Source organism: Phascolarctos cinereus, unplaced genomic scaffold (assembly GCF_003287225.1).
Source record: "Phascolarctos cinereus isolate Bilbo 61053 unplaced genomic scaffold, phaCin_HiC Scaffold_9;HRSCAF=440, whole genome shotgun sequence".
NCBI classification, from domain to species: domain Eukaryota; kingdom Metazoa; phylum Chordata; class Mammalia; order Diprotodontia; family Phascolarctidae; genus Phascolarctos; species Phascolarctos cinereus.
Window position 1 is genome coordinate 189,533,832 of NW_027556402.1, and position 14,096 is coordinate 189,547,927.

General features: G+C 37.0%; 1 protein-coding gene across 3 annotated transcripts in view; it reads left to right on the top strand.

The window, feature by feature from the left end:
* The window catches only part of EVC (EvC ciliary complex subunit 1), a 135,764-nt gene that overhangs the window by 24,133 nt on the left and 97,535 nt on the right, over positions 1-14,096 (top strand). For 2 of the 3 annotated variants that reach the window (XM_020992261.2, XM_020992262.2), the window contains exons 5-7: positions 1,009-1,093; positions 3,274-3,372; positions 8,407-8,544. In XM_020992261.2, coding sequence (XP_020847920.1) covers positions 1,009-1,093; positions 3,274-3,372; positions 8,407-8,544 — 322 coding nt within the window. The remainder of the gene's footprint in view (positions 1-1,008; positions 1,094-3,273; positions 3,373-8,406; positions 8,545-14,096) is intronic. The other variant, XM_020992263.2, reaches the window with a different exon arrangement.

Sequence of the window (14,096 nt, forward strand, 5' to 3'; positions counted from 1 at the left end):
TTTAGAGAGTAGGTCTAAAGCTTAGATGAGATATTGCATGTGAAAGCACCTTGCAATTGTAAAGCACTTCATCATTACTATTTGTCACTGGGTGTTGTTTGTTGTTGTTTTACATCTGCTTTTCTTAATAGAGCAGCTCTTCTGACCTTTACTTACCCTGTTATCTTTGAGAAGCAGCATGACATAGAGGACAGAGTGTTATGCCTTTGAATCAGGAGGCCTAGGTTCAACTTCTGTTTCTCACACTTACTATGTGGCACTGGGCAAGACATTCATCTCTCTAAGCCTCAGTTTTCTCAGCTGTAAAATAGGGGTTGGACCAAATCAAGGCTTCTTAATTATTTTGGTTCTTTGTCAATCTGGTGAAACCTGTGGACCTCACGGAATAACTTTTTTTTACATGAATAAATAAAATATTTATAATTACAAAGGAAACCAATTATACTGAAATGCAGTTTTATATATACATATGCATGTTTATGTATACACAGATATATGTGTGTATGTGTGCATAAATATGTGTGTATACACATATATAATATACATATATGTATGTTTGTGTATGTATACAATACATGCACAAACACATACTTTTTTTACTTTTTTTTACATTCATAAATCACCAAGTTAAGAACCCCTTGACTGCATAACATCTCAGTTCCATGATTTATCATCTCTGTAATGGTGATGATAATATTGGTCGGACCTACCTCACAGGGTTGTGGAAAGTAAAGTATTCTGTCAGCCTTGATGCATTATAGAAATGAAAGCTATTCTTCTATCACTCGTCCTTGGTGAAAGTTGGGTTTTAATTTTTTTTTTTAAAGTTGAGCTTCTCTGTAATATCTCAGGAAGACAGTGGCAAAATGAAAAGTCATTGGGCATGATTTATATAAATGACCTAGCATTAAAGTTGACAACAAAAATTGGTGAGCATTGTACTAATGAAGTTTTACTGGAGTCATTTATTTTAGTCACTATAATAAAGTTTTCTGTTTTTTATTTCAGTTTTGATATTAGCTTATGTCTGCATAGCCTTCACCTGAAAAGCCTACTACTCTTAGACAAGGAATTGAGGCAAGAAAAACACATGGTAGGTGGAAGATGGTTGTTTTTAATGTATTTTTTTTATCTGAGTATGAATGTGGTTTTATTAGAAAATGTAAGGACTTTACCTAGTTGAGAAGCAGAAATGACTGTGGTGGGATCCCCTTTACCAGAAGGCCAGATGTCCACTTCTCAGGTGTTATACATAGAGGAGATTCTTGCTCAGGTATGGGATGGTCTCAGTGGCCCCTAACCTGGTTGTCAGCTCTGTAAATCTGTAAATATACTACTTTGTCCACATAGCCTACTTTGTTTATGGGAAGGATGTGCACCGTCCTCCATTAACATCTTCCCTTGTAAATTCATCATGTCTTTAGACATGAGGTGACTCTGGGTTCTCAAGGTTAAGATGGACACCAGAGAACTGGCTCTGGTGGGTCCTACCAATCTGGAAACACTTTTAGTGTGGGCCCTGGGGACTATATAAGGAACAGCCAAGCAAAATAGAGAGCTTTATCACAAGAGTATTGTTTCTCAGAGAACCCATTAGCTCTGACCTAGAAATTCCTTAAAATGGTGAATGCAAAGGCGTGCAAGGAGTAGTTAGGATCTGCATAGGTAGAGGGTGTGACAAAGTGAAGAAATCATGAGATTTTAACATATTGAATTGTGTGATATAATATTAAGCGCTCTGTCTAGATAGGAAAAGTATATATTTTACTCAAAACTCTTTAAAATTTTTATTTTTTTAAATTTATTTTAAAATAATTTAAATGTATTTTGAATTTAATTTATTTAATATTTTTAATTCATTGTCTTTTATACACACGTGTCCTTTATTTTAAAATGATTTAGTGCAAAGATAGTCTTTGCGTTTACTTATGGTTCTTCAAAACTTTAACTATAATTCCTAATTGGGGAGTCAAAAGAGTTAAAAATAGAGTATCCTGACATCCTTTGAAAGGTCTAAAATGATGTTATAAGACACAAAGATTTAGAGGAAAACAGGCATTGTAAATAATTTTTTTCTTAAATAAACATTTTAATTGATTTTTTAAAACATCACTAAAAGTTCCTGGTACTCTCCCTGTTCCCAACAACAAAATTTTCCTTTAAAAAAGATAAACAAAACAAAATAAACAAAATCACTGACCATGCCTAACAGCATATCTAATTGTACACTCATGGTCCACCACCTCTCTACACATTTGTCATTTTCCAATCTGACAGGTATGAGGTGGTATTTCAGAGGCATTTTAATTTGCCTTTCTCTAATCAATAATGATTTAGAATACTTTTTCATATGACTATAGATAGCTTTGATTTCTTCTGAAAACTGCCTGTTTGTATCATTTGACCATTTAACAATTGGGGAATGACTTGTCTTCTTAAAAATTTGACTCAGTTCTCTATATATATTTGAGAAGTGAGGACTTTATCAGAGAAACTTGCCATAAAAAAAGTTTTCCCACTTTCCTTCTAATCTTGGCTGCATTGATTTTGTTTGGGCAAAAATGTTTTAATTTGATATAATCAAAATTATCTATTTTACATCCCATAATGCTCTCTATCTCTTGTTTGGTCATAAATTCTGACCTCATCCACAAATCCGACTGATAAAATTTTCCATGCCTTCCTAATCTCCTTATGATATTGCCCTTTATGTCTAAATTATGTACCCATTTTGGCTTTATCTTGGCATATGGTGTGAGATGTTGATCTACACCTAGTTTCTATCGTAAAGTTTTCTAGTTTTCTCAGCAATTTTTGTCAGATAGTGATTTTTTTTCTTCCCAGATTCTTGGATCTTTGGGTTTGTCAAACATTAGATTACTGTGGTCATTTACTACAGTCTATTTTGTACCTAAACTGTTCCACTGATCCCCTATTCTATTTGTTAAACAATACCAGATTGTTTTGATGATTGCTACTTTGTAATGCAGTTTGAGATCTGATATGGCTAGGCTACCTTCCTTTAATTTTTTTCAGTGATTCCCTTGATATTCTTGACTTTTTCTTTGAAATGAATTTTGTTAATATTTTTCTAGCTCTATAAAATATTTTTGGTAGTTTGACTTTTTAAGCTCTCACTTTCTATGTCATATGGTAACCTCCAGAACCAATGCTCTAATATCCTATAATGTTTTCCTTTAAAAAATCCAGTCACTTTACTACAAAGATAGGTTAAAAACTGGTCTTGAGTTATTGTTTTTCCTCTTTTAATAGATGTTTATCCAGATCCTCAAAATGTCCCTAACTGATATTCTTCCAAAGAAGAAGGGTGGTGATGACTTGTATCAAAAGATCATTTCAAAACAAGAAATGGTATGAGTTACAACTTATACAATCAAAGAAACATTTTTAATAAGGCTCATATTGCTCTCATTCTAACCAACTAACATATGGCTAGTGTCAACTAATTATGCTCTCTTACATCTGGAATTTTGTAAATGAATGTAGATTACAAATCTTTTTTTTAAAGATATGTGTTTATAGCCTTTGTACATAAAGAACCTCTTGATGATATTTCCTGTAAAATATTAGTGACTGCTAAAAAGATTATCTGTACTAGGAGATCAATAGTACTAGAATCTGAGGAACTGGATTCAAATCCTGTCTCTGCCTCTTACAGGTCCTTTAAATTCTCTGGGACTCAGTTTCTTCGTTTTCAAAATGGGAGGATCGGACTGCATGATTTCTCAAGTTCCTTCCACCTTCAAATCTGTGATCTTTATAATCCTATTAATTCTATAAATGTTGTAGCCTAGTCCTCATCTTTTATTGTCTCGAGAATTTAAGAATTATTTGTTGTTGTAGTTTTACTTGACATTTTTCTTTTTAAATTTTATGTCCAGACTGTGATCAGTCCAAGTAGCTAGGTGATACAGTAGATAGAGCACTGGACTTGGAGTCATGAAGACCTGAATTCAAATAAGGCTGTAGACGCTTACTAGCTATGACCCTGTTTAATCTTAGTTTTTCTCAATTTCCTCGTCTATAAAGTGTAGATAATAATAATAGCATCTACCTTACAGGATTGTTGTGACAATGAAATGAAATATCTGTCAGGAGCTATATAAACCTTAAATTGCTATGTAAATGCTACTGTTGTTATCATCTCACTATTATTTCTTGGTGTAGGAAACTCCCAGTATTGAAACTCCCTCCACCCACGTAGATTAGCAGTTCCTTTGTAACATAGATTCTTAAAAAAATTATCCGGGGAAACTCAGGGGTTAAGTGACTTGTCCATGGTCCCCCAGCCAGTATCCGTTAGATGCATCAGTATAATCCAAATCTTCCTCATTCCTAGGTCAGCCTTCTTTCCACCGTACCATCCTGCCCAACAAACTTAAAAACACAAACCTTTCTCTAAGTATATGATTTTCTTCATGAAATGTCGTTGTAAGCACGCAACAGTTTTAGAAATTTTGCACATTTCCCATCATTGCTGGTGATGAGCTGCCTACTAAATGGCACTCTTAAGCTAATAAAAAATGATTGGGAGAGATATCACAGATAGGCAGAAGCAATGGTACTTCTAAAGACAGAAGGTAGAAGACATAGGCTCAGGTCTTCCTGCTGACACTGATTAGCTCTCTGATCTTGGAAAATGTGCTTCATCTTTCTGACCGAGACATTCTTCACTCCTAAGGTATAAATAGTATACTCAAAGCTTCCCCACAAGACTGTGGTGAAGAAAATGCTTTCTAAATTGCATCAGTTTGAGCTGCTGTTAATATATGGGAAGGCAGATAGAAGGATCTCACAAGATGACCAGGTGTGGAGGGGTTGCAGTGAACATCTATGGAAGTAGTACCCTCAGTAATGAAAACACTGATCCAGTACAAAGGAAGCGTCTAGATGAGAAAAAAAATACTGGTTTATTGGTGCTTGTAATGACCTCTTTCTTCATTTCTTACTCATTTTTGATAAATGCCAAGCTTCACATTTGTGCTCATTTTCTCTTTTATCCGTCGATTTTTATTTTTTAATTAAAACTCTGGGGACAAGTTGCCCTACATATATTTGTGTGTGTGTGTGTGTGTAGTGTGTGTGTGTGTGTGTGTGTGGTATATATAGATATAGTTATTGATATTCCCTTAAAACATTAACTACAAAAGGGTAGCCATCATTTTTTAAAAAATATCTTTAGAATCATGAAATTATAACAATAAAGACATGAGGATAATATCACATTAACTACTTCTGGGTAGGAATGATGCCTTCAACTCTCCCTTTTTTTTTCTTCCCCATAGCCAATGCTATATACAGTAGGTGCTTAATAAGTGGAAAGTTATATGGTGAGTCGTAAATAGCCTGGCATATTACCAACAATGATTCCTCCAGAAGAAATGACATTAAATGCATCAACAATGATGTGAACGGCTGGGAAGTGAGATGGGCAAGTCTTGCTGTGCCTGCAAGGAAGAATGGTTGGACAGCCTGAATGTGCTTCTGGTTTCCATGAAATAATAAAACTTCAGAGGAGTAAGAAAGAAGTTATAAAATGAAATGGATGAGAACTACATAGTATGAAGATTTGTGACCTCAGCTAGGAGAGGAAATAAGCATTTATTTAGCACCTACTACATTCCAAGGACTGTGCTAAGTGCTTAAAAAAAATGCCCTATTATTGCATTTGATCCTGGCAATGACCCTGCAAGATAGGTGCTATTATTGTCTCCATTTTACAATTGCGGAAACTGAGGTAAACAGAGGTTAAGTGACTTAACCAGCATCATACAGCTAGGAAGCATCTCAGTCTGGATTTGAACTCAGTTCTTCTTGATTCCTGGTTTAGTCCTTTATCCACTGTGCCACCTAGCTGCCTCAACTAGGAAAGGGAATAGCCCCATGGATCAGGACTTTGATGAGATTGCATATTGGAGTAAATAGATGGCGTCCTCTCCAAATACCATTATTTTTATTCTGTTATGAAGATTCCCTCCTCATCATATAAATTCAGTTTATTAAATTCAGTTATGTGCTAGGCACTTCAGAGTTGCAAAGAATTATGAGACATAATCCCTGCCCTCCTGGGGCTTCCAGTCTAACAGTTGAAGGCAGCATCACATAGATAAGCATAATTCAAAAGGGAATATGCTAATAAGAGAAGTATAAAGTGCTGTAAGAAGTTTAAGAAAGGAAGAGCACATTCCCAATTCAAACACAGCTATAGACACACTTCCAGTGGACATAGGCCTTGACTTTTATCTCTAGCAGTGAAAATTATTTTTAATATTGGATTCTCACAACAACTCTATGAAGTAGGAATTGTAAGTACTTTTATCCTTATTTTGAAAATTAAGAAATTAAGGCTTATCAAGATTTAGTGCTTTATGCAAGACCGCACAAGTAAATCCCACTAGATTGAAAGTAGGTCACATGACTTCTGATCTAATGGCTTTTCACGGTGCCAAGATATCTTAAAGTATTAAAGTATAATGAAAAATATTCCCTTAGGATTAAAAGATAATGTCCAGTTGTTTTTTTGGAAATCCAATGGATAGAGCATTGGGCCAGGAGTCAGAAGACTCGTCTCCCCAAGTTCAAATCTGGCCTCAGATACTTGTTTTGTGACCCTGGGCAAGTTATTTAACCATGTTTGCCTCAGTTTCCCCATCTGTAAATGAGCTGGAGAAGGAAATGGCAAGCCACTCCAATATCTTTGCCAAGAAAATCCCAAATGGTGTCTTAAAGAGTCAGACATGACTGAAAAACAACTGAGCGTCCGACATGCTGTATGAGAGAAATGTTGGTTTAAAAAATATGTCTACGGAGGGCATGTAGCAGATTTTAGAGTCAGAAAGCCTGGGCTTAACTCACAACTGGCAAAATGAATAGAATCTAGAACTCAGAGTCTATAGAACCTCGGTTCCAATCCCATCTCTCCATTAGATTGAGAGCTTCTTGTGGGTGGGGACTGTCTTTTTGCCTCATTTTGTATCTCCAGTACTTAACACAGTGCCTGGCACCTAGTAGGCATTTAAGAAATGTTTATTTATTGATTACTGCTTCCGACTAGCTATCTGACTGTGAGCAAGCTAGTTATCTTCTCTTGCCCTCAGTTTACTTATCTGTAAAAATCGAGTTAGAAATGCCCAAAGGGCTATAAAAATGTACATACCCAGGGGTAGCTAGGTGGCACAGTGGATAGAGCACTGGCCCTGAAGTCAGGAGGACCTGAGTTCAAATCTAGCCTCAGACCAAACCCTTGACACTTACTAGCTGTGTGACCCTGGACAAGTCACTTAACCCCAAATGCCTAAAAATAAAAATAAAAATGTACATACCCTTTGACCCAGCAATAGCACTTCTAGGGCTCTATCCCAAAGAGATCAAAAAAACGGGAAAAGGACCGACATGTACAAAAATATTCATAGCAGCTCTTTATGTGATAGCAAAGAATTGGAGATTGAGGAAATGCCCATTAATCTGGGAATGGCTGAACGAGTTGTGGTATATGAATGTAATGGAATATTATTGTGCTATAAGAAATGATGAGCAGGCAGACTTCAGAAAAACCTGGAAATACTTGTATGGACTGATGCTGAGTGAAGTGAACAGAACCAGAACGTTGTACATAGTAACAGCCACCTTGTACGATGACTAACTTTGATAGACTTAGCCTTTCTCATCAATGCAAGGATCTAAGACATCTCCAAAGGTCTCATGATGGAAAATGCTATCCACATCGAAAGAAAGAACTATGGAGTTTGAATGCAAATCAAAGCATACTATTTGCTATTTTTTTCTTCTGTTTTGTTTTGTTTCCTCTTTATGGTGGTTCTTCCTGTTGGTTCCAATTCTTCCTTACAACACAAATAATGTGAAAATATGTTTATAGGAATGTATATGTATAGCCTATATCAGATTGTGTGAGGTTTTGGGGAGGGAGGTGAGGAGGGAGGGGGGAGAAAAATTTAAAACTCAGAAGCTTATAGAAGTGATTGTTGATAATCAAAATAATTTTTTTTTAAAAAAGAGTGAGACTAGATAATGTCTAAGGGCTCTTCCATCTCTAAAGCCCATTATCCTCTGACCTTTACTAAGTATGTGACCTTGAGTAAATAACTTTGAACCTAAAATGCCTTCTTATATGTAACATGAGGATGACAGTGCTTGCATCTATTTCAGAGGATTTTTAGGTAGATATTTTGTAAGCCATAAAATGCCATAGGAGAATGAGGTATGACTATAAATATAAAAACCTATAGGGCATTTAATCAAGGATTAACGAATAGTTTTTTGTATTGCAGCTAAGACTATGGGGAAAATGTTTATCTCCCTGGTATTTAACATGTTGCTGTTGTTTTTTCTTTTTTTAATTTGTGGTGTTTTTATTTTTATTTTCAGGATTTAGAAGAATTAGAAAAACAAATTCAGTCCAAATTATCAAACACAGAAATGGTGGGTGCTGGTAGCTCTGAATATTTCACACTGGAGGATATCGAAAGGAAAGAGAGGGAATATTCAGAACACATAATAGATAATGTACGTACAGAATTTTATTTCCCTCGCAATGCTTACAATAAAAAAAAAACCCTTTTTTCCCCCCACTGGGCAATTAAATTGGTTAAATAAAAAGAACTGATCTTGAAAGCTTGTTAGACACTTTCCTTCCCTTTAGGGACTTATTTATCTGGTTTCTCAAGGTAAGTAAGTGGTAGAAAAGGTATAATGAAGGTTCAAAGATTCACAGAAAGAAAATTTGTTTAAGTGTCCTGTCTTTTGTGAGAATCTCCAATTACTCTTTTGTAATTCAAACTGGAAATTGTTGGAACTTTCTCTGATGATCCTACCTCTCTCTTGGGGCAGAGAAAATTCCTTCTGGGAAATGTATACCCTGTTGGAAAGTCCCCCTGGAAGAGGAATTGGGGAGGGGGCATAAGAGAGACAGTGCTCTGAGGCAGGTTGTAGAGTGGAAAGAGGATGAGATGAGGAATTAAGGGGCTTGGGTTCAAATGCAGACTTTGCTACTAATGTATTTCATCTGTAACCCAGGCATGGCCTGGCCTGGCAGAATCCTGGCCTCTCACACTGAGAGTGGGCCATTCATTCTCTCTGTCCTGGTTTCGCCCCAACCTGCCCTGAAATGGGCAGGTCCCAGAGAAAGATTACCACCACATAGAGAGATAAGGGAAAAAGAATGAAGATTTAGATAGTGCCTACCGTGAGGACCTACCACAGGTTCTCAGTAAAGTGCTATTTTATAATTACCATCTCATTTAATATTCACAACAACCCTGTGAGGAGGGTGCTGTTTTACAGTTGAGGAAACCGAAGCAAACAGAGGTTAAGTGACCGACTCAGGATTACACAGGTACTAAATATCTGAGTCTAGATTTGAACTCAGGTCTCAGCATTCTATTCACTGTGCCACCTAGTTGTGAGAGAGACAGAGAAAAACAGAGATAGAAGGAAAAGCAGGAGGAGGAGGAGGAGGAGGAACTTGGGAAATTTAGCTTAGAGTATGATCACTGCTTTCAAAGTGGAAGAGAAGATAGACATTGACCCAGGTTTGAGTGCCAGCTGTCGCTAGATGGCTATATGACCTTGGGCAAGATACTTCGCCACTCTTTACCTCAGTTTCCTCATTGGTAATATTCAGAGATATGACTGCAAAATTTCCAAGGTCTGTTCCTACTTGAAAATTCACTATTGCAAAATTGTCCGTCCAGGGCTCTCACACTACTACTTTGTATGCATGATTTGAAGCAAAGTTGGCAATTACCCAGCCATGACTGGTATAATGGATGTAATTGGGTACTTTGTTCTCTGAAAATCTTTGCAAAGCTAAAAAAACTGTCCTCAACCCTGACACAGTTTGCCATCTATTAGACAGAATTAATATCTAGTATTGAAGGTTCAATTTCTCTTAAATATACTCTTTCACTCCCATTAGTTGCTCACCTCTAGGGATTGTAAATAGTGATAATCATAGTGTAAATGCAGCATTTCAAACAATGATGACATAATTGCAATTTTCCTAATGTATATAACCTCGTAACTTTATAGATTACAATATTCAATTATTCCATTTTTGTTTTGAAATAGGCTTCCAATAGAATATGGAGTTTGGTATCTGTTGATACTTACTTTTTGGTTCAGTGACTGCTAAGTTAAGACTTTTGTGATTTAAAAAATTGGGGATACTTGGTTCTATTGAAGAGTAAGAGGAAACCTGTGCCACTTACCTGTCCTTTGCTCTCAGATCTTGGAACATATATATATGTGTGTGTGTATGTGTGTGTATATATATGTATATATATATACACATATATATACATATATATACACACATATATGTATATGTATGTATGTATATATATACATATATATGTATGTATATATATACATATATATGTATGTATATATATATATACATATATATATATGCTAGAGTGTGATTAACTCCCTTTGACTCTGAATGAATCAGCTGTGTGAAATGGCAAATAAAAAAGCTACTGTGATTGATAGAAGTCTAGTGCCTAGAGCAAAGAAAGTGGAGTAGGCCTGTTGTTCCCTGCCCCAGGGAGGCCACAGTTTGAGTATTGTACTCAGTTCTGGATATGACATTCAGAAAATACGTTGACAACCAGGAATATGCCTACAGGATAAACAGAAGGACAAGGAGATTGACACCATGGTGATCAAGAATTGGTTAAAGGAACTGAAAATGGTCAGCCAGAAGTCTTAGGGGGTCAGGAGAAGAGAACATGGCCACTGCTTTCAAATAACTAAAATGGATACAGGGTAAAAGAGGATTTATATTTACTTAGATCTAGAACTAATAACAGTAAGACAGAAGAAAATTTTGGTTCAATGGAAGAACTGGCTGTCAATAAGAGTGATCCAACAGTATAATTGCTGCCTTGAGAAGTAGCAACTTCACTACCACAATTTGAACCACTGGCCCACCGAATACAAGCTATGCTCAATGCAATAAATTCTAGAGTAGTCAGAGAATTTGGCCTATTCCTCAGAGTTTACTAAAATTGAATTTAGCTTATGTTGATATGATTACTTCTAGTTTGCTAATGTGCCTTTGCCCTAATGGTTGATTTGGTGTTCAACTGTATCCAACTTTTTGTGATCCCATTTGGGTTTTTTTTGGCAAAGATGCTGAACTGGTTTGCCATTTCCCTCTCCATCTTATTTACAGGTGAGGAAATCGAGGCAAACAGAGTTAAGTGATTTGCCTAGGGTGACACAGCTAGGAAGTTTCTGAAGCCAGATTTGAACTCAAGAAAATGAGTCTTCCTGACTTCAGGCCCAGAACTCTATCTGCTGTACCACCTAGCTGCCCCCATAGTTTCCTGGAAAGTTTTAAAAGCCAAATGCTTCAAAATTTTCCTGCAAAATTGATTTTTTCATAGATAATAGGTAAACTTATTGCCAATTAATAGGAACACTTGCCAGACAGAGTATTTTGTACTTGAACCCCTCAGCCCTGTCCTTAAAAATAAAAATAAGAAAGAAAGCAAAAGGGATCTTTTTTAATCTGTCACAATGCCTCTAATTTGACCAAGGCATGATGTAGTTGTACTCATAATTTAGCTTTTAATCCCCTTTGATATTCCTTCTTTATGATTAACTTACAAGATGCTAATTACAAAATATTTTATTAAATGATATGAACATTTATCTGTTTGAGAGCAACCTTGTGAGGCAGCTAGTACAAGGATTTTATCACCATTTTATAGGAAAAGGAGCTGAGGGTGAGAGAAGTTAAGGAGCTTGCTGGTCACCCATCTAGTAAGATCTGGAGCTGGGATACAAACCAAAATCTCCAGACTTCAGATTCTTTTCTACCTCATTGCACATCCCCTCTAGGGACCAGATTGAAGGGTTTCCTTTGATACCCATCATCACGCAACTGTCAATACCGAATTAACCTGTACTTGGCCAGCATCTTAGAGTGGATTTTTTTTTTGTTCTTTTTTGGCATCTTCTCAATAGTCTCATTAGCTACTCAGTCATTCGGTAATATCAGCCCAACCCAGCAAAGGATACAGTATTTTAAGTCACACTAATTCCCAGCTATGTTCTCAAAAAGGAAAAATAAATCATTTCAAGTTTCATTCCAGAAGATTTTCCTGACCAATTTTGGTTGATCTTAACTAAAAAATATTTACCAAATGCCTATTATGTTCTACAGCAGGAGTCCTTAACCTGGCGTCTGTGAGATTATTTTTTAAAAATATTTTAAAAACTATTTCAGTGTCAGGTGGGGGGGAGGGAGCATCTGCTGTGGAGAAGGAATCCAGGCATCTCCACCAATCTCAGCCAACTGCCACATACGGGACAAGCAAGCCAGCCTCCCCAGAGCATCAGGGCACCCTGAGGAGGAAATGGGAAACAGCATACATCAGAAGGGTCAAACCACCACCACTTTCACCAGCATTTCCCTTCAGACCCTGACAGAGAGAGCCCAAGACCCTGAACTCAAGAGACTTTGGAATAGCAATGCTTCTATCAGAGTGGCTGGAGCTATCATCCTCAGAAGCAACATCTGTCAAGATTCAGCCTGGAAACTACCTCTCTTAGTGCTATACCCACAGCTTTGGAAGATTCAGAAAAGAAAGTTCTTGCCACCAGATAGGCCTTGGCACTATCAAGTGATTCCGTGTCATAAACTGTTATGTTTTCTTATCAATGGAAGTGACTTTAAGAAGAAGCATTGGTATCTGCTTTGCTGCTGCCCCCAAGGATCATAGGACCTTTCCATCTGACCTTTTCATATATATTGTTGTCCCCATTGGAATGTGAGCTCCTTGAGAGTAGGAACTGTCTTACTGTCACATTCTCAGCACTTATACTTAATTGTAAGTGCTTTAAAATTCTTTATTCATTGATTCCTTCATTCTGTGTAATTCATCTCCCTTATATTCCTATGTCTTTTATGCCATTAAAAATAGTATTCTGAGAAGGAATCCCTAGGCTTGACCAGACTTCCAAAGGGTCCATGGCACAAAAATGGTTATGAATCCCCTGTCTTAGGGTATTTCAGTGTTACAAGTATATGTGACTTTGTTGCTCTCCACCAGTGCAGATGATAGATCCATCCCTTAAAATTCCAGCACCTAGTGGCCAGTCTTTTGAGGAAGAGTCTTCTGGTGGGAGATACTAGCAATACAAAGATAAAGCCTTCAAGCCCTTAATACTCTGAAGTTTTGGTATATGGGAAGTCGTGTGAACAAATAGCCATTCTATAAGACTGGGAAGGAGGTCTGAAGAGCCATATCAGTTCCTAATAGGGCAGGGTTATTTCTGGCTGCATGGGGGGAAGAAGGTAGGAATAAGGAATGATTTCAAGGAAGAGAAGACATTTGAGCCGAGCTATGAAGGATAAATAGTCATTGGAAAGAGTGAAATAGGCTCTTGGGGGAAGAGCATAGGGTTGTGAGTCTACAGCCCTTGAGTCAAATCTAAGACCTACCAGATAACTATTAATTTACACCAGTCACTTCCCACTCTAAGCCTGAGTTTTCATATCTGAAAATCTCTAAGGACCTTCTCACTTACAAGTTTATGATGTTATGCAGTGAAACTGATGGGGTAGGAGGAAAGCATTCTAGGTGGAGGGAAGACCATAAATAAAAGCACACAAGTGACAAGTTAGGATATTTAATTCAATTCAGTGGGCATAGAAGTAACAAGTTAGTATGTTTAATTCATTCCAAGAGCATTTATTAAGAATCCAATATGTTCAAACAAGGCATATCTTTCCAACGTCCTTACACATCCCTCCACACCATGCACTGTGGTCCAACTATATTGGCCTGCTTTCTCATCCTCAACCATCATCTGTCTACTGCCTCAGCCTTCTCACTGGCAGTTTCTGGTGCCTGGAATGTTCTTCTTCTTCCCCTACATCACTTAGAATTCCTGACATTCTCCAAGACTCATTTCAAGCACTACCTTTTATTTTAGGTCGTTTCCCTCTACCCTTGACTCTACCCCGCTGACTGTTAAGAGCTTTCTCTCCAAGGTTACTGTCCATTTACATTGTATATATCTCATACTTACCAATTTATATACCT